This window comes from Lepisma saccharinum, chromosome 2 (genome assembly GCF_977018435.1).
Source record: "Lepisma saccharinum chromosome 2, izLepSacc3.1, whole genome shotgun sequence".
NCBI classification, from domain to species: domain Eukaryota; kingdom Metazoa; phylum Arthropoda; class Insecta; order Zygentoma; family Lepismatidae; genus Lepisma; species Lepisma saccharinum.
In genome coordinates, this window is record NC_139230.1 from 94,883,208 (window position 1) to 94,903,805 (window position 20,598).

Below are 20,598 nucleotides of genomic sequence, written 5' to 3' on the forward strand. Positions count from 1 at the left end.
TAAAACGGGACAAATAGTGATTTATTAATATCATCAATGGGACGACCGGGACACATCTCTGAAATGGGATTGTCTGGGTCAAAACTGGACATATGGTCACCCTACTCAAATGGAAAAGAATCTCAATCTGCACCTTACTGTATGGTGGGTCTGCTTTCCAAGGTAGTATTAATTGGCCAGAAACTAAATGTGTGATGCCTGTGGGAAATTGCAGCATGTAAAAAGTCTAGTGGAAGCAGTGGGCAGCATAGTAAAGCACAAGTTTCATAATTGTCCTCCGTTTCGGACATTTGACTTTCCGATAATTGTTGGAACACCAAATACGTATGATACTTTTGTGACCTGCATTCTGCTTGTCGTTTGTGCAAAAACCACATATCAATGGTACTTCTAATTTCTTATTCGAGGTGGTCTCCCTGAATTTGGTCCACATCTTCTTGTGATGCCTGTGGCAAATGTGGATGCTGGGCATTACAGACACCCACACTCACCCTGAGGCCACCACTCAGCAGCACCATTTCTATGCGATCTTGACAAGTTTGTGACATGCTAGTTTACCTGGAACAAGGATAACAACCTGCCATTACATTGCTGACAATCCTACTTTGGTCAATTCTAACTTTCTTCAGAATGAAGTTATGTAGAAAACAACTTCTGTTTCGTGTTTCTGAGTCAATTCTAGCCTGAAATCGTGTATCACATGACCCCCTTCCCATTTCAAGAACATGAGCTGAATCCAAGATGGCGGACTTCAAGATGGTGAATAGAGACCAGACATGCTCTGTCCACTGGGCCCCTTGACCACATTTACATCGGTGACATCAGAACTGCCGTAAACCTTTGCGTTTCAGAACTATTCACTGTGGTACTTTTAGGTGCCCCACCTGGTATATAGTTTTTACTGGCAATGTATCCTTCTGCTTTCAGTTGAGCTCGCCTGTTTTTGGGAATCACGCAAGCTCAGAAAGCACAGCTTTTCGTAGGAGCATTGTCGATGGTTTTCACCTGAATTTCATGCTTCGCTATGTGACTCCTTTGGGTGCATTATTTGCCCACAGAGTGGCCGCAAGCATTGATACAGAGCTGCTGAGGGAGTTTGCGGCCGAATTTTTTTTTTGCAAAATCTGGTGCGATGGAAACTAAACAAGGCTAGAACATTAAGTACTACATTAAATGATATTCGAATAATGCAAGCAGTGCTTACATTGGTTTTACTATATCTTCGCCTCTGATTCTAACAAATAGTTGCAATAATTTAAAATGTTGCCCTTACGAAGCTGTATATTCCTAATAGAAGATACATTCCATTGTAATGTAAAATAATACTGTACTATTAATAAATACAATGTAGAGATATGTAGTTTAACTTTGGTTTACTTTTTCAGATCCAATATTAACATCAATGACATCCTGGGTGATTACTGCCTTACGTTAGTTGATTCATTGGACACATTAGCCATATTAGGAAACATATCAGAATTCCAGAAGGCTGTTGAACTTGTTGTTAACAATGTCCACTTCAATAAAGACAACACGGTTCAGGTCTTTGAAGCTAATATAAGGTAAATTGAGGTTACATATCAATGTGAATGTATTTCTGACTGCCTAATTGCTTACTGATTAGAAATAATGTATTTATAAGCATCCTGTTATTGATGTGTAAAAATGTGCAATACGAATTTTCACTTAACCTAGGCATATTCTGGGGAGTTGTTTTTTTCTTACAATATCACATAGAAGACTCACAAGTACAGTTTCTAATAGTCCTTCTTTAGCAAAAATTGTACATTTTGTTTTTATCAAATGATTTTTCTTGTAATTGCATATCTCAAATTAAGCCAATAATTATGTAATTCATCTTGATTGTAATATGGAAGATGGGAAAGCATAATACAATGCAAGATGCACGTGGAAATGCAAATATCCCATCTTCTGAAATTGCATGATTCATTGCAAGAAATATGATGTCACGAAGGGTAATTGTGGATGCCACCCATTCTGGGAAGGTTCACGATGTGTCGTCTCACAAGACAGAACACTAGCAGAGTGAGTCACTCTTTTTTATTTGTTGTGATGATGCAGATATTTGAATACATTTTGCCTCTTCTTTTTGGTAATTATCACACTTGACTTTTCTTTTTATCTGTATAGAAAGGTGTCTTGGCAACATTTACCAAGATTTAATTGAAATCTGGGAAGGAGTTTACTTTTACTTTGCCTTCCAAAATTATTGTTGTCTTATTTTTGCAGAAATCTGGGAGGTGGTCCATAACCATTAGTCTACCCCTATCTTGTGAGAAATTTGTTATTTTCATGAAAAACAATTAAATTTAAATTAATGTATTTGAAAATTATTTAGTGGCCTCCTTGATGGTGCAGTGGTAGCATCGTCACCTTGTATTCAAGGGGTCCCAGGTTCGACTCCTGGTGGAGGCACATAGTTGTTTGGATCCCAATTTAAACTATATGTCCAGTCCCGATTAGCCTTACTGTGCATCAAGTGGACTTGAAACATCAAATCAATCAGTCAAAATTAAAATTATTTGGAAATTGTTTGTCAAATATTGTTCAAGTTTTTGAAAGAAGGAAAAATTCATTTTCATATTTAAAAGATGAGATCATACCATGTCAGATCATACAGACAAAATCAAATGTAATCCTCCACCTGAGATTTTCTTTACTATGCTGGTGTTCCAAGCACAACAAATTGCTTAATTTTTCTAAATATGAAATACTGAATCCCACATAATTTATTCTACACAACGTACTCATTGTTTCACATAAAAGTTTGTTGCATGATCAATTTCACTGCCTTCAGGTAGCTTTGTCAGGCATGTACTGGTTGGTTGCGTGCAACATGCTTCCATCTTTCTTCGGTTCCTTTGTTGTGGGTACAGTAGTTCCATTTTTGGCTGCTGATGGCAGTACAAATGGCTGATCCAAATATATGGAATGATGATCCACAAACCAACAAGGAGCTCAATACCTGGGCACTGGTATGGCTGGGGAAAGGTATGTTCAGATGTCTAATCGTATCAGCCATATCATTGAAACTGGTCGCTGTAGGCTAATTGCTCACACACCCTAAACCAAACAATTAAAGAAAGTAAGAGGAAATGCTGGACAGACAAAATAGATGTAACTTTTGGGCCCCACACAAGAACAATGATTATAACTATTAAATTTTACCTATTTCTTAGGATATAAAAAAATTCCATCAGATTCTAACCATGAAGTGAACATAAATTGGAGTTGTGATCAGTGTCTGACTGCACTGGCCAACATGAGTTTGACTGCCTTGCAGGTGATTGTTGCCTCTGGATGATTTTGGCATGCTGGTTCCAAAAATGAAACCCATTTTTACCATGTATGTTGTTTGCAGAAAACAGCAATATATTAATTGCCTTAACTTCACAATAAAATGTGCATTTCCATTGTTTTCCAATAGATGGTTTTTGTTTAGATGGTGGTAAAATATTATTTTTTTACATTACGAATCCTCCAATTTTGAACTATAAATGAATAAAGATTTGTGATTATTTCAAATTCTCCTTCCTTCTTCTATATGACACATTGGCATAAAAATTGTATGGGCATTGGTTATGTAAGTTTTATTTATGAAATCCCTCCCAAAATTTTTCTTCACAAAATGTCCGAGAGTCAATGTTATAACCTCCAGTTGCTGTTCAAAGTGAAGCAGAGAAAATTACCTTTCAGTGCTGTGCGTTTTTCGTTAAGCATGCAGAGACATACATTTGTTTGAAAGTGACATCACACAAGTGTTTGAATGAGGCTGATATTTTCTGTTATGTGTATGGGAGTTACACTGTCATCAAACAGAGACTGTCTTAACACAAATGTTATTAAGAAAACATACTTGGTATATTTTGACACAAAATTAGGTGCCTCTCTTCCTAGCCTTCTTAAACCCGAAGGTTCATGGCTGCAGCAACACAGGCCTTCCATCTTTCCCTATCTTGAGCAAGTTCTATATACTCTTTTCCATCCCTACGGATTTCCCTTAGGTCCATCTCAACGTTGTCCCTCCATCTTCGTCTTGGCCTTCCTACAGGTCTCTTACCATCAGGTTTCCCAACAAGAATCCTGTAAACTCCTCTTTCCTCTCCCATTCGTGCCACATGGCCTGCCCACCTAAGTCTTCTTGATTTAATTATTCTAATAATATCTGGACATGAATACAAATTACGTAGTTCTAAATTATGTAACCTTCTCCACTCACCTGTCTCCTCATCCCTTTTAGGTCCAAATATTTTCCTAAGGATCTTATTTTCAAATACTCTCAATTTATGTTCCTCTTTCAATGTAAGGGACCAAGTTTCACATCCATATAATACTACAGGCAGAATTACTGTTTTGTATATTTTAACTTTTAGTTTCTTAGATATTAAACGAGAAGGCAAAAGTTTATGAAGAGAGAAGTAACATGCATTTCCTGAATTAAGCCTACTTTTTATTTCCTCTTTAATATAATTTTCATTTGTTAATATTACTCCTAAGTATTTGAATTTGGAAACTGGTTCAAACGAGTTGTTATCAATAATTAGATTTTGATTATTACCTAACACTTGGTTTCAGCCTGTAAGCATATATTTAGTTTTCTCTTTGTTAACTTCCAAACCTATCTCTTTAGCAGTTTTGAAAAATGTTTTAGCATTATTCTTAATTGTATTCACATCATCCCCCAGTAAGTCTACATCATCTGCATATGCTAACAACTGAGTCACACCATTTAATTTTAGTCCTTCTTTTATTTATTTATTTATTTATTTATTTACTCAGAGTTTCAGATACAGTCTTATTTGGCCATTTTGCACTGAAACATCATAAAGTAGAAACAAAAAATAACAAAAGATAAAAACAATAACAAGATGGGATAGATAGAACCACATGTTCTTCGTCAGTAATATACAAAAATTTTGTTCTGGAAGGAAAATATCTACATTCAGGGGAAGTTTGTTGTAGATTTCTGGGAGCCTGTAAAACAAGGAGCGTTGTAGAAGGGATAGCCTAGTGGTTGGGTTGTGGAAGAGTTGCAGGTTGCGCGTTAGCTTTTGGGGTACCCTAAGTGTGAATTCACTGATTAGGAGATCTGTTCTGACTTTGCCATTTATTATCTTGTATAAAAATTTCATGTCAGCTAGATCACGACGAAAGGATGGAGTGTGAATATTCAGAGCAGCCATGGTGTCTGATTTGGATACATGTCGAAAGGAAGGTATTCTATGGCAAACAATTGCAAGAAAGAAACTGAGAACAGAATCTATTCTGGTGAGATTGGTTTTTGAGGCCATCGACCAAATTGGGGAACAGTATTCGAGGATGGGCGAGATGAAAGATTTAGAGAATAAAGCAAGAGATGATGGGTTTTGAATTTCGCTAAATCTGTATAGAAGACCGAGAAGGCGCATGGCTTTTTTAGTGGTAGCAATAATATGATAATTAAAAGTGAGTTTTTCATCCATGATAATACCTAGGTCCTTTTGGGTGGAAACATTTTGGATTGGATTGTTTTCAATAGTATAAGTAGACACCACTTTGTTCTTTTTTAGGGAATAAGTAAGGAAAGAGCATTTCTGAGGGTTTAGTTCTAAATTCCACTGACGACACCACTTAACAAATTCTGTGAGAGCATTTTGAAGAATCATCATGTCATGATGCGATGAGATCTCCTTAAAGAGTTTACAATCATCCGCAAACAAAAGTATATTGATAGGGAGGGAGGACAGTTTTTCAGGGAGGTCATCCATGTACAGAAGGAATAGGAGCGGCCCTAAGACACTCCCCTGGGGAACTCCAGACAAGACAGGAAGAAAGTTAGAAGAGGTACCTGAAAGAACAACACGTTGTTCACGCTCATGGAGGTAGTCCTGGAGTAAAGAGAGAAATTTGCCATGGATGTTAAATCTGGATGATAATTTATGAAGAAGAAATTTATGATTAATTTTGTCAAAGGCTTTCGAAATGTCCAAATATATAGTGTCAAGTTGGGAGTTATTATCAATAGCTCTGGCAGCATGCAAAAGTAAGACGGAAAGATTTGTTAGGCAAGAGCTGCCTGGAAGAAAACCATGTTGTGCTGTGTTGATATATGGTGACGTAAACTGAAGTAACCTGTTTTTGATGATTTTTTTCACAAATAATTGGCGATAGAAGTGAGATTGGTGTATAGGATTTTACACATTTTTTATCTCCAGTTTTGTGAATGGGCACAATGTTGGCCCGTTTGAAGTTTTTCGGAAACACATCCTTAGAGAAACATTTGTTGAGTAAGGCAGACAGAGGAAGAGCCAAGGAGTCAGCAGTTTTACATAGGAATATTGTGGGGATTTCATCTGGACCTAGGGACCGGTGGAGGGGCAATGAAGCGAGAAGGTATTTTACTTCCTCGGGGGATGTTTTGAATGAAGATAGTGTGTGAGGACAGACAGCATTTAAGTGGGGGAGAGGGTCAGAAACTGAGGGAGGTGAGAAGTTCTGATGAAAAAAAACATTGAAAAGTTCGGCTCTTTCTTCTCCACTAGAAATATCAGTATTATGAACAATTTCTTTAGGTATACGTGGGCTTTGTTTTCTTGAATTTAGTAAAGTGAAGAATCTCTTAGGGTTTGTAGTTTCTTTTACCTTCCTAACAACGTATTCTAAGGCAAAATTAAAGAGCAATGGAGATAATGCATCTCCTTGTTTTAACCCATCATGAATTGTAAATTTGTCAGACATATTAATACCCACACGAATTTTACTTTCTGCTTCACTGGTGCATATTTTTATCAAACTAACAAGCTTCTTAGGTATTCCAAACTCTACTAATATACCGTGCGTCCATTTCGATCTTCAGCCGAGAGATCGGGAGAAGCACGGTGGGCGGCGCTGATGGAGATGCCGACATTTGCAGCCTGTAATGCCCGCTTATTTTTATGGACGTATGCAGACATTTATATAAATATTGCAAAACGAGCACTAACCTGTGTTATAAGATTACGGTTTTAATTTTAGTAGCTTAGTGGCTGTATGTGCCGATGATTTTGACACGCCCACCTATTGTGAAACACGGCGTAGAGGTTTGTTTGGAGAACGTTCTAACGCTGCAACAAAATATCATCGAGTTTTGCTTCGGTTAGAATCAGTCATTTTTGCTTAGGTGTTTTAAAATTTAACAATCCAGTTTCTCGTAATTTAAGGACAAGATGTCTAACTGTATCTCTGTGTGGAGTTGAAACGCCTGGGAATTTCTGTACAAATTGCCTACACACGTCTCGACACGAGTCTGTTTTCACGTACGTGTCATACATAATGTTAGACATTCCAATCGTCTAACTGACACATCACACATACACACTGCAATAACACAAACAAGTAACTGCAAGTAACCAAGAATAACACTCTTGCGCACAGTACGAAATTAACACGCTCTTGGTTTACATTGCTCGCCACTATATTCACAACTCTGTCTTCATCTAGTCACGAAGGAACAAAAAAACTCGAGCTCAGAGATATCGGATTGCAAGGAAGCTTACGAAAACCATTCACTTTTAACGGTTTCATCTGCAGCGTAATCTTGATACAGTGTTGCACATTCGAAACCTCCAAACGATCCCCATTGACACAAAACTCTTTCAAGGATATAAACTTAAGCAGGACGTTACTGGTCAAAATTATGATTAAAATGTTCTATTATCTGTGGCTCTTAACATCGTTTCTAAAGCGTATTTTTTTGTGTATATAAGGGCAGAACTTGGACGAATTACAGATGATAAATTATAACACAGGTTAGTGCTCGTTTTGCAATATTTATATAAATGTCTGCATATGTCCATAAAAATAAGCGGGCATTACAGGCCGCAAATGTCGGCATCTCCATCAGCGCCACCCGCCATGCTTCTCCCGATCTCTCGGCTGAAGATCGAAATGGACGCACGGTATTATATAATTTATCTCTTTTGACCGAATCATATGCTTTTTTGAAATCAATGAATAGCTGATGGACATTTTGATTATATTCCTACTTTTTTTCAAGTGTCTGTCTGATGTGAAAAATTTGATCTGTAGTTGATCTGTTACGTTTAAATCCACATTGATAATCACCTATAATTTCATTAGCATATGGGGTTAGTCTTGTTAAAAGAATGTTAGATAATATTTTATATGTTGTTGAGAGTAGAGAAATTCCACAGTAATTATTGCAGTTCATTTTATCACCTTTTTTAAACACAGGAACAATTATGGATTCTTCCCACTGTTGAGGGATTTCTTCTTTATTCCATATTAAACAAATTAATTTATGAATTTGACATATTAATGAATTTCCACCATATTTAATTAACTCAGCTGGTATTAAATCAATGCCAGGTGCTTTGTTATTCTTTAGCCTTTTAATAGCATCCTTAACTTCAGTCAAGTTAGGTTCTGGAACTAAAGGTTCTGCTGTGTGGACTTCATTTACTTCTGATTTATCTCCTACATGGACATTTAAAAGGTCATTAAAGTAGTTCTTCCATCTATTTAGAATATCGCTTGGGTCAGCTAGAAAATCACCGTCTTTATCTTTTATCAAGTTTACTTTAGGTTGCCACCCCTTTCTAAACTCATTTACACCTTTATATAAATCTCTGATATTTTTATTTTTGCTGTTTGTTTCAATTTCGTTAATTTTGCTTTTCAAGTAATCTCTTTTTTTTTACTTCTAAACGTGCGGTTAACTTCTCGCTTTATTCTATTATAATTGTTTAGATTTGTATCATCAGAGTTATTTAACCACCTAAGTCTAGCCTGATTTCTTATTTCTATTAGATTATGACATTCATTATCAAACCATGGCTTACTTTTTCTTGGTTTATGTTATCCTATACTTTCTTTAGCTGCTGATTCTATTGCATTGCATATGTGCTTCCAATTGTTATTTACGTCTGTTTCATTTATATTTTCATCATCATTTAAATCCTGCAAAACATCAAATCTATTTGACAGTTTAATTTGGTAATCTTTCTTAATTCTTTCATCAGTAAACTTTCCTGTATCAAATTTTATAACTTTTAGATTTTGTTGCTTATGATTTATCACTGAGAGTCTTTCTCTTAATTTAGCAATTACTAAATAATGGTCACTGGCACAGTCAGCACCTCTATGTGTATAAACGTCAATTATACTAGTATGCCTTCTCTTATCAATGAGAATATGATCTATCCGATTATGAGTTTTACCATCTGGAGAAGACCATGTATATTTATGGATATCTTTATGTTTAAAAGTGGTACTTTTCACAATTAAATTCTTTGAGGTTGCAAAAGTAATCAATCTTATGCCATTATCATTACTTAATTCATGAAGACTTTCTTTACCAATCGTGGGTTTAAATGTCTCTTCTTTGCCAATCTGTGCATTACAGTCACCTAACAGAATTTTCATATCATACTGAGAAAATTTATCAAAGACCTGTTCTAACTCTGTATAAAAATCATCTTTAGTATTATCATCTTTATCTTCCGTTGGTACATGTATGTTTATTAAAATAATTTTACACCACCTACCATGTAAAACTGCATATGATATCCTATCATTAATAAATTCTACTGTTTTAAGAGCCGAGATAATTCTATTATTTATGAAAAAGCCTGTTCCAAAATTATGATTTTCAGTACCACCATAGAAAAAAGTATAATTTTTAGTTTTACAATTCCCTTCTCCTGGCCACCTAACTTCCTGGACAGCTCAGCTACTACATCCAATTTATACTTAACTATTTCATTAACTGTACACTGAAATGACCCAGGCCGTTAAAGGCTCAGAACATTCCAGGTGCCTAATTTAATATCCTTATTCCTAACGTAGATCTTATCCTTAGTCCAGGGATCTCCCAAAGTAGTCCCCACCCGGAGATCCGAATGGGGGACTATTTTACCTCCGGAATATTTTACCTCGGGAACATCCATGGCCTTATATTGCTGTTTCTTGACATTTTTTTTTACAGTGCAGAGTTGTCAGCTCCACGCCTAACCCCCAATATGAATGGAGGAACTACTACACAAGACAAACACAAACACATTAGACAGCACAACTACTACACAAGACACACACAAACACATCACAACTATAACACAATATAAACATAAACACACCACAACTACTACACAATATAAACATAAACACACCACAACTACTACACAATATAAACATAAACAAACTACACACCACCAAAGGTAATTTGTGGGCACTCCATAATGTGTGCATGTTGAGACAATGAGGTCTTAGGCAACCAATAAGAAGAAAGGCATGCCTTTTGGAATACCTATGGTATAGAGGGAGCCCCTAAAGCATGTTGATGACTTATTTCTGTGCAACAAATGTTAAAGGATACAACACACAGAACAAGAAAAGCATAGTGTATCCAAACAATGTAGCCTCATTAATTCAACCCATTCCCTGGGGCTGACCCTGTGGCAGAGTGGTTAGCAAGCACATTGTGCTATGATGCCTGCTGTTCCGGATTTGAATCCTGGCCTGGGCATGAATGTTTGTAAGTGTCCATTCATCAATTTAATCATAGCATCACTCATCCCTATCTTCGCAAATTAGCCAAAAGTGCCACAAGAAGTGAAGTAAAACAAAGCAAATAAAAAGCATAAAAAACAACATTCCCCAGGGTGAAGATCTGCCAGTACCCAATTCACCAGCCTCTTTTTTTATTTTGTCTTCACTTAGTAGTAGTGAAGCAGAAGTTACATGCAAGGAACCTCCCACTGCTGACGATGCTCCACAGCTGTTTTCACAGACAGAACTTAATGACCTGGTTCGTGACTTAAATCTAACATGGGACAGTGCTGTGTTCCTTGGTTCTAGACTGCATTTGAAAAATCTTCTTGCATGTGGGGTGCAATACTCATGGTACAGACACTGATAGAGAGTATTTCTTCCTTTTTTTCTAAAGAAGATTGGTTAGTGTTCTGCACCAATTTTCCTGCTGTTTCGGATGCATTGGGGGCTTCTTACAACCCATCAAATTGGAGACTCTTTATAGACACTTTCATTTGTTCACTAATGACCCTATTTCCCCCAAAGAATGTCCTTTAAGAGCAAGATTCACTGTCACACCTTTAAGGTCAGATCTGAGCTCCTGTCACTTCCCCATTATGGATTGCCTATGCTGCCTGGGTGGTTGAACGCTCACTATTAGCAATGATCGAGTGGCTACACAGACCTACAACTGAAGCTGTACATACAAAAATGCAGTGTGCTACACATAACATGACGCATGGTCACTACACAACTCATGCATATGAACAAGAAAGGTACATACACGAAACAACCTCAAATGATTTATAATACTCTCCATCCAGTACAATTACTGTATCTCACATCTTTTGTACAAATTACCTTTTCGAAGGTCCTCTCTGAATACTGGACACCTTTTGTTACGATATTTCGCCAACTGACCATGTACAGAGGGATTTCATACAATGTATACAGTCTGTACAAACAAGAGTGATACATACATACTGTAGCTATACTAGCATTCCTGCTTGTGCATGTGTACATAACCTAAAACAAGACTGTAGGTCAAGTACAAATTTATAAAAATCAAAGCATGCAAGGTTTGTTAAGCATTATTTTGAAACTCAGTTTGATGCTTGCTAATGTACAGCATTTCCTTGCATATGCATGATTTCATTTAGGTCAAGTTATAATTATTGAAAGGCAAGTACTAAAAAACAGCCTGAATCAAATAATGAATTATTTAGTGCTAATTAAGTTATTGTTAGAGCTTCTTGAGTAAAAGTAACTAAAATTGCCCCGATTAAGTATGCAACTGTTGACTAGTTTGCATCTAGCAAAATTATGACTGATTTATACTTTTTATTTTAAAAAAGAGGCCATTGTGCACATATTGGCCTCAAAGGTGTATTCATGTTTATTGAAGGTGTGATGAGGAACTGAATAAATAGCATTCCTTAGATGTTGATTAGTGTTTGTAATGTTGAATCCAAGGTTGTTTATGCCCTACCCGATGGCACAGTGGTACCGTCGTTGCCTTGTAATCAAGGGGTCCTGGGTTCGATACCTGGTGGAGGCACATAGTGGTTCGGATTCCACTTTAAACTGTAGGTCCAGTCCCGATTAGCCTTACTGTACATAAAGTGGACTTAAAACACCAACTCAATCAATCAAACCAAGGTTGTTTATGAAACAATAGTGTTATGTAATGAGCATGCTGTGCATGTAATGAATGAATGATTATCTAACATGAGAAATGGATAGGGACATGCATATTTAATTTTTGACAAAAACACGAAATGTGAAATAAAACATTGTAATGTTAATTTTTCATGTTTTTGAAAGCTGTGAGGTGCATTTTGCTACCATATTTTGTCACGAAATGATGCGAAATGAACTCTTAAATACAAAATTTAGACCTTCTGAGGTCTGAATTATCCTGCGACTTATGCAAATCGTGGAAAATTGATTAATTCTGCTGTAAATATTTGAGAAGCAAAAATGGACTTCTTTAAACAGGAATAAACTTAATACTCTGATAACTATATAATTGTGCTCTTAGAAGTGAAATGTTAATTTTGTGTAATATGAATAGTTTTGAAAATCAAATTTAGGTTTTTATTCATAATTTTAACACTGAAATACCATTTTATATACCACTTTTAATCCTGAAATATGCCCATTTTTTGTACAAAAATGTTGATATTTTATTCACCATAAATATGTGGCTTTAGAAATTGATGTTGATTGGCAAAATTTCAGTCTTTGTATCTGCATAATTAATGCATATTATTGTGGGGTCTGCAATTTTGAATCAATTATTAACCTTGTTAATAATGTTCATTCTTGGTATGAATGGATTAAATCATGAATCTAAATGTAATGAAGCGATTGTTACATATTTGATTAAAATATTGCCTTACTTTCTTGAATTGCAAAATTATCAAGGTTTAATTTTAAGGACATCTACTTGTGCTTGACACATAGTTGCAATACAGTAGTTTTAGATCTTGTAAGGTCATGATCAAACCTGTATGTTTACACAATTGATCATGCACCTTAATGCATAACACACCATACACTACGAGCCCGACCCTGTGGCCGAGTCACATCGTGCTGCGATGCCAAGGGTCCCAGGTTCGAATCCCGGTCGGGCTTGGTTGTTTGTGAATGTCCATTCATCAATTTCATCATTTCATCACTCATCGCCATCTTCGCAAATTAGCGAAGAGGCACAAAACGCAAAGTAAAATAAACTAAATCAATCAATCAAACCATACACTATGTACATCTTAATTCCTTTTTCAATTGCCTTGAAAATTTTTTAGTTTGCAACTGAATTTTATCTCCAGAATATATTTTGTGGAAAAAGTTATTGTTGCATGTCAACGTAGTTGATCTTGAATGTAGTTTCTGAGCTTTAAGAAGAAAAGAAAGTAACACACATTCTGTTCAGGTCATTCCAGCAGAGAACAGTAAAACAGTGGAGAGACTATATTGTGGTGAGCTCTTGCTTAGTAACCACATTATTTATTCTGGTAGTACAGTATCAGTCACCAGAGGGCAGTTCTCATCTGCCTCAAGACGAATTGAAATTTTGTTTGAATGGGCAGAACACCAGTTACTACTAAAGTTTTTGGGGTTTACTTTTGGCGAATACTCCCAACCCAGTACTGCTTCCTTACATTCCATCTACACTATGTTGCCATTCGTCACCGGACACCCGATACCAGTACGTTAATTTGGTCGCAGCACCACTTCAGTATCTTGTAGGGCCACCTTTTGCCGCAATGACATCCGCAACCCTTCGAGGAAGACTTTCCACCAATTTGTGATACGTGTCGAAAGGAATCTTGCCCCATTCCTCCTGCATAGTGGCAAACAGCTCAGTGGTGTTTTTTGGGTGGCATGGCCTGGCTCTCAAGCAGCACTCCAACTCGTCCCAAAGGTGTTCAATGGGGTTGATATCTGGACTTTGGGCTGGCCAATCAAGTTTTTGCACACCCATGTCCTCGAACCACGTGTTGATAATGCCTGCCGTATGACATGGAGCATTGTCGTGCTGAAACAGGTATGGGCCAATACTGAATTGTTCCCACAATGTCGGTAGCGCAGAATTGTCCAGAACTTTTTGGTAAGCATCGGCCTTCATGTTTCCCCGAACTAAAACAAGAGGACCAAGACCATACCACGAAAAGCAGGACCACACCATGATGCCACCTCCACCAAATTTCACTGTGGGTAGGATACAGTCCTGTAAACAGTGTTCACCGGGCATACGCCACACCCACACACGTCCATCGGACCGCCACATCTGGTAGCACGATTCATCACTCCATAGGATGGATTTCCATTTTTCGAGAGTCCAATGGTGGTGTTCCTTGCACCACTGTAACCGACGGGTCACATTGTGGCCTGTGTAATGCGGCTTGTGAACTGCTGTGCGACCATGAAAACCAAGTGCGACGATCTCCCGGCGGACAGTACGGTCGCTTGCAGCACTACTGGAAGCCAATCGAAACTCCTGTGCTACCATCTGTAACTACACCTTCCGGTTTGACTTCACCACACGTTTCAAGCATCGACGATCATGATCTGTTAATATTTTTGGTTTACTGTGTCTGGGTCAGCATGTCATGACCCCCTCTTGTTTCCACTTCATGATAACATCACTCACTGTCGACCGGGGTATCTGAAATTTGTTGGAAATCTCACGGGTCAAATGCCCAAACATGGGGGCTACAATGATCATCCCTCTTTCCACCTCACTCAGTTCACGTCGTCTGTCCATATTGACTGCTGTAGCTGGTATGAGTGTATTCTCAATCGGCAATGCCTTTTATAGGTTGTATGACATGTACAGACTATCCCGAGCACTTTTTTAGGGGTGTCCGGTGACAAATGGCAACATAGTGTATTTACCTGTATTTAGGATTGCATTCACCTAACACAAGTGTCACAATCAAATACCATCTACCATGGATTGAGTTTGTGTTGGCAACATCAGTATTACCTTTACTTGAACGTAGCAATCTTGAGTGTTGATTTCAGTAAAAGCAAAATATTCAATAACTTGCATCGAATGCTGCCAATAAAATGCTGAATGTAATTGGTTAAAGGTATCTTGTGAAATTGATCTCTGCTTTTAGGCATCTCATTCTAGTAACCAAGTACATGATTTTCCGATTGGGATGAGGGGACTTATTTTCTATTCTGGATGTGGGTACCTGTTGGGACTGAGTAACATGCATCTGAAACTTTCTGACTATCCTGAATTCCATAGTGGTTGCCAGAATGGCAATATTCTTGTAAAAAGAGCATTGTGTGACATGATGTGGCATGAAAAGACTCAATGCAAAATTGAGTAGCACATACACTCCCAAATTTTATCTCTTCAAGTGTTCTCAAACTAACAATTTTACCATGCAAAATACAAGTTGAGTATTTCTCACTTCTTAGGTTTCTATTCTTTTTATTGTATGATAACGATATTTGAACTCAATTTTCAAGTAAGTCTACTTTATTGATTTACTTCTATGTTTAGGGTCCTTGGTGCCTTAATTTCTGCTCATCTGTTGATGACTGATCCAAATAAACCATATGGAGATTTAAAACCTTCTTGGTATGATGGAGAGCTTCTACATCTTGCTCACGATTTGGCATCTCGCCTATTACCTGCGTTTGAAGAAAGTTCTACTGGGATTCCATATCCACGGGTATGTATTAAACACACATACTTCAAATTTTATAACATTTGAAGAATATATCATCAGGGTTTCAGTGGAGGGTGGTTAGAGCGAGAGGGAGAAAGAGAGAGTTAGAGGGTGTTTGTGTGTGTTGAAATTAGCATTTGAACTTGATAGAGTCATTACTATTATACTTAGAAATGTGAGATCAATGGTAATCCAAAGGGAAAACTTTAAAGAACATAATAATGATAACCAAAATATTGTTTTTCTTTAAAACTTGTGTTACAGAAGTAGAAATATTATCTCCCACATGCAATTTCCTAACAATTTCATATTTCATTCTACAGTGTTGTAACTATACATATATGTAGTCAAATGTATTGTTACCATGATACTTGTGAGTATATTACAAGTTATTTCAGGAGTTTACATTTATTAGTTCAGAAGTTATGTACTAATAACACTCTCATGTAATGTAAAATTGTAATTAACAGTGAACAGAATAGTACAGTTTAAAAGTAGCTTCACTACAGCTACAGCTACTCCTGTGCCCTGCTCTCTACTTCACTACTTTAGCTTCAAAATTAAACAGTGATATGTACATTCAAAAGAAGCCATTGGCAATTGTACTTACTAGCTAATAAATTCCTTTATATCTTATCATGATACCCATCATTTGATATATTTTAATTGCAATGTTAGCTACAAGACTAAATTTTACTGTAGGGTTTGAGAATGATAACATGCCTATATAAGTGGCATGTCAAATCATATTTGAGTACTGCAATTAGAATCATAGCCAAATTAATGTTTAGAACTATTCACAAATATAATTTGGTAGGATTATTTCTTGAATCAACATATTTTTATTAAGAATAATAATTTCATTTTTAATAGACAGATATGAAGTCAGCATTTGGAATGAAAAATATATCAATCAAGGATGCCTGCAGAGGGGATATGGGGCAAATTGTTTTCCTCAACTTACAGCTGTCAGTTACAGCAATTAACTGCCATGTCCAACAAAATAACAGGATAACATTTTCACAAGAGATATTACTTCCATAACTAGAGGAGTGTGGGACAATAAAATTTTGGTCAGGATGGGATTGGGAAGAAAATATTAATAATCCTGTCATTCAGGACTGAGAAATTCTCCCATTTCCAGATCACGTCGGGATTTATGAAATTTCCCAATGTGGTAAAACTCTCAAATTGTACACACTATTTCCCCTTCCACTGATTGTTTTTGCACTTCTGGAATAAAAACTAATAATTTCAAGAAATTTTAGACACTTATATTGCAGAAAATATAATTTATTTAAAATAAGGTCCTTTGGAATTTCTCGGCTGTTTAGGATTATGAAATGTCAGGAAATCATTACCCAAAGTCTGGATCTGACCATGATAATTCACACTTCGTCATTTTAATTTTTTTACAGTACCCTTTGGCACGTAATAACATAAATCAGAAGTACCATGAAGGACAGTAGATTAAGTGGCCTCTGATATCTGTACATTGTAAAAAAAGTACAAAAAGACAAAGAACTGTTCATCAACAACAAAGTGATGGATGTTTATGGAAAGGAAGCAAAGCGAATCCATTTTCTATGTAAATAGTAGATTCCAGTCAACACAAAGCATTTTCAATTCAATTTGAATTTTATGAATAAGTTTCTATGACCGGAAGGCAAGATATGAAATCTTACTGTCCCCATGAGAGAAAATTCTGTGCCTGCCCTTGATATCAATATTCCTTATTTGTTAAATAATGTATCCATATAATTGTTGACTAGATTATATTGATATGTCAGTTGGTTATCTGCGGTGGCTCAGTCGGTAACGCATCTGACTACCATACTTAAGGTCCCAGGTTCGATCCCCAGCCGGTTCAAATCCGGGAATTTTTCTAACATTGGAAGCAGCTCTGGTGCCCATCCAGCGTTGAATGACATGGGTACCTGGGGGAAACCCTGGGGGGTAAAGGCACTCAGGGGCGTGATGCTGATCACATCACCCCCACTCACGACCGAATCAAGAAAGTGTGGGGCGTTACCCCCACACCCTCTATATCCCTTCATGGCATGGTGCTAAGCACAGGGGACCACTTTACCTTTTTTTTTACCAGTTGGTTATCTAGATTTTAGAAATATCTTATTAGATACTAATGAAATAAATTATGTGGGTATCAGCATATCTGTCATCTCAGTTATCCGAATTGCCACTATAGGTTTACTGTTTATGGACATCTTGCACAAGTAAGTGTTATACAAGGTTCGCCCATAAAAAAAACGAACTTTTTTTTTTTAGAAAGAAAACAAGTAATTACCTTCAAAATAATCACCAGAGGAGGCAATACACTTTGACCAGTTTCTGTACAGGTCTTGGAGAAACTGTTGATAGTCATTGATAGTAAGTGTCACAAAATACGCATAACATTTAATTTATCATCAAATCTTCACCCTTCCATATCCATCTTAATCTTGGGAAAAAGGAAAAAAATTAGCAGGTGATAAGTCCGGAGAATATGGAGAATGATTGACCACTGTCACTGAATGCTTAGCAAGGTATTGTTGTACAGACAATGCAGTATGAGACCGAGCATTATCGTGTAACAGAAACCATTGGCCAGAATCACAGAGGTCCTTCCTAACCCGCTTCATCCTGTTTCTGAGTCAACCAAGCACTTCCTTGTAATACCACTCATTGATTGTTTAGTTTTCAGGGATAAATTCATGATGGATCAGTCTTTGGGAATCAAAAAATGTGATCAGCAGCACCTTTTTCTTTTATTTTGACATCAGTGCTTTTTTCCTTATGGGCGAGAACTGTCCTTTCCACTGCGCACTCTGTCTTTTTGTTTCGGGGTCATATTGTAAACACCAGGTTTCATCTCCCACCACAATGCACTTTAGGAAGTTGTCCTGGTCCGCAGTTGCCACCAAATCCTTACAGCACTCTTTCCTTTTGTCTTTTTCTCATTCTGCCAAAATGCTAGCCACAAAGCGAGCACACACTTTCCTCATTTGCAGGTCCTCCGTTAAAATTAGCCTACAGCTTTCTTTGCTGATATGAAGCATGTCTGACAGTTGCTGCGTGGTTAAACATCTTATCACATCTCACCAGTGCACGAACTTTCTCCACATTGTCATCATTCTTTGACGTTGAAGGGCGTCCTGATCTTGGTTCATCCTCGACACTGTCATGTCCACCTTTGAAACGATTGTACCAGTCACACACCTGGGTTCTTGATAATGCTGAATCACCATACACTGCCCGTATCATCTGTAACATTTCGGTACACAATTTACCCAATTTGTAGCAACTTTATGTTGCAACGTTGTTCCATCTTGGTGCACATATTTTGTATGCAGCCTGCACACGACATGCATCTGATGCACGCTTTCCCCAATACCGACTGCCTGTAACAGGTTGAAACATACACTGACGGGAAGTTTAGATATATAGCTCTTTGCAGTGTTGCCAGAATATGGTACCTTTTTATTTGGTTTGGTTCTTTTTTTTTTGACAGTTCGGTTTCTTTATGTGTGGACCTTGTATTTGACACTATTGCCGCATACAAAATTTATTTCAAAACTTGAGAAGAAATGTAGCTGTAGCTACAGGAATTTTGTAGCTAAGCTGCAGCTACAGCTACAATTTTAATAATGTAGTGCCGCTACTGCTACAAAATTTGTAGCTAGCTACAGTAGCACTGCTACAAGTAGCGCACTACTTCTGACCATTGGTAATTGTCAGCTGCATATGCCAACATTAAGATTGGTGTCTAAATATTTGTGATACTGATTTTATCATAGCATTAAATCATTGGACCTAGGTAACTCTCTGAATGTTAGTGACAATGGCTCTTTATTAGCATGGTATGTTAATTGGGCATTATACATTGTCTAGTGATATTATCTATACTTATTCTAGGGGTGACCTTCAAAGAAGGCACTGGAAAGTCAACCTCACTTCCACATAGTACACCCCGTTAACTGCAGTGTTGCAGGCCAATGAGGCTCTGGCTACAGGACCTGCAGTTGGTATAATCCTATGTAGGGCTGTGTGTTGTTGCATGTTTTGTCCGTATATGTGCTGAGCATTAGTTTACAGCCTGAGCATTTAACCAGGGCAAGGAGATTTTAGTCCTCAGAGACACGTTTTGATTACAGTTATGGTAAAGGGCTTCACCCTTACAATGCAACAGGTGCACATAGCCCAAGTGCTGATGCACCCAAAATTGTTATTTTTAATATATCTATACACAATGTTTCAAGATAGCACCTCTTCTCTTGTCTTCAGGTGAACAAATGTCTGTTGCCAGTGGTTGCCACCACGGATGCCTTCATTTAACGTTACAGGGATTATCAGCTGTTAATGGCATATGTTTTGAAAAGTGAGATTAGACATGGTAATTGCCATTTCAAAAGTCAAAAGGTGGGAAGTACATTTTTGTACCATATATTTATCATGAAATTTTGTGAAATTAGCTGCAAAGTAAACTCTCAATAAATTAGATTTTCATTGTGAGTTGGTATGCCATTCAACAGTTTCCAGAGTCAATTTTGAGTTAAGCAATCCTACAATGTGTGACAATAGAATTAATCTTTATAGTAGTACTACATGTACATAAATGAATCTAAGAATGTTTTCCAACAAATCATTTAGAAATTTTAACAGAGTTGGTTTGGTTTGAGTTGGTGTTTTAAGTCCACTTTATGCACAGTAAGGCTAATCGGGACTGGACCTACAGTTTAAAGTGGGATCCGAACCACTTGTGCCTCCACCGGGTATCGAACCCGGGACCCCTTGATTACAAGGCAATGACGCTAGCACTGTGCCAAAGGGGAGGCCCAGAAATTTTAACAGAAAATGGAGGTTTGAACTGTCCATTGCTGGA

At 37.2% G+C, this 20,598-nt stretch overlaps 1 protein-coding gene across 1 annotated transcript in view; it reads left to right on the top strand.

Annotated features, from left to right (window-relative positions):
• The window catches only part of LOC145984100 (ER degradation-enhancing alpha-mannosidase-like protein 1), a 153,308-nt gene that overhangs the window by 37,851 nt on the left and 94,859 nt on the right, over positions 1-20,598 (top strand). Inside the window, exons 2-3 of the mRNA XM_083117516.1 lie at positions 1,386-1,562; positions 15,551-15,722. Of these exons, the coding sequence (XP_082973642.1) occupies positions 1,386-1,562; positions 15,551-15,722 (349 nt within the window). The remainder of the gene's footprint in view (positions 1-1,385; positions 1,563-15,550; positions 15,723-20,598) is intronic.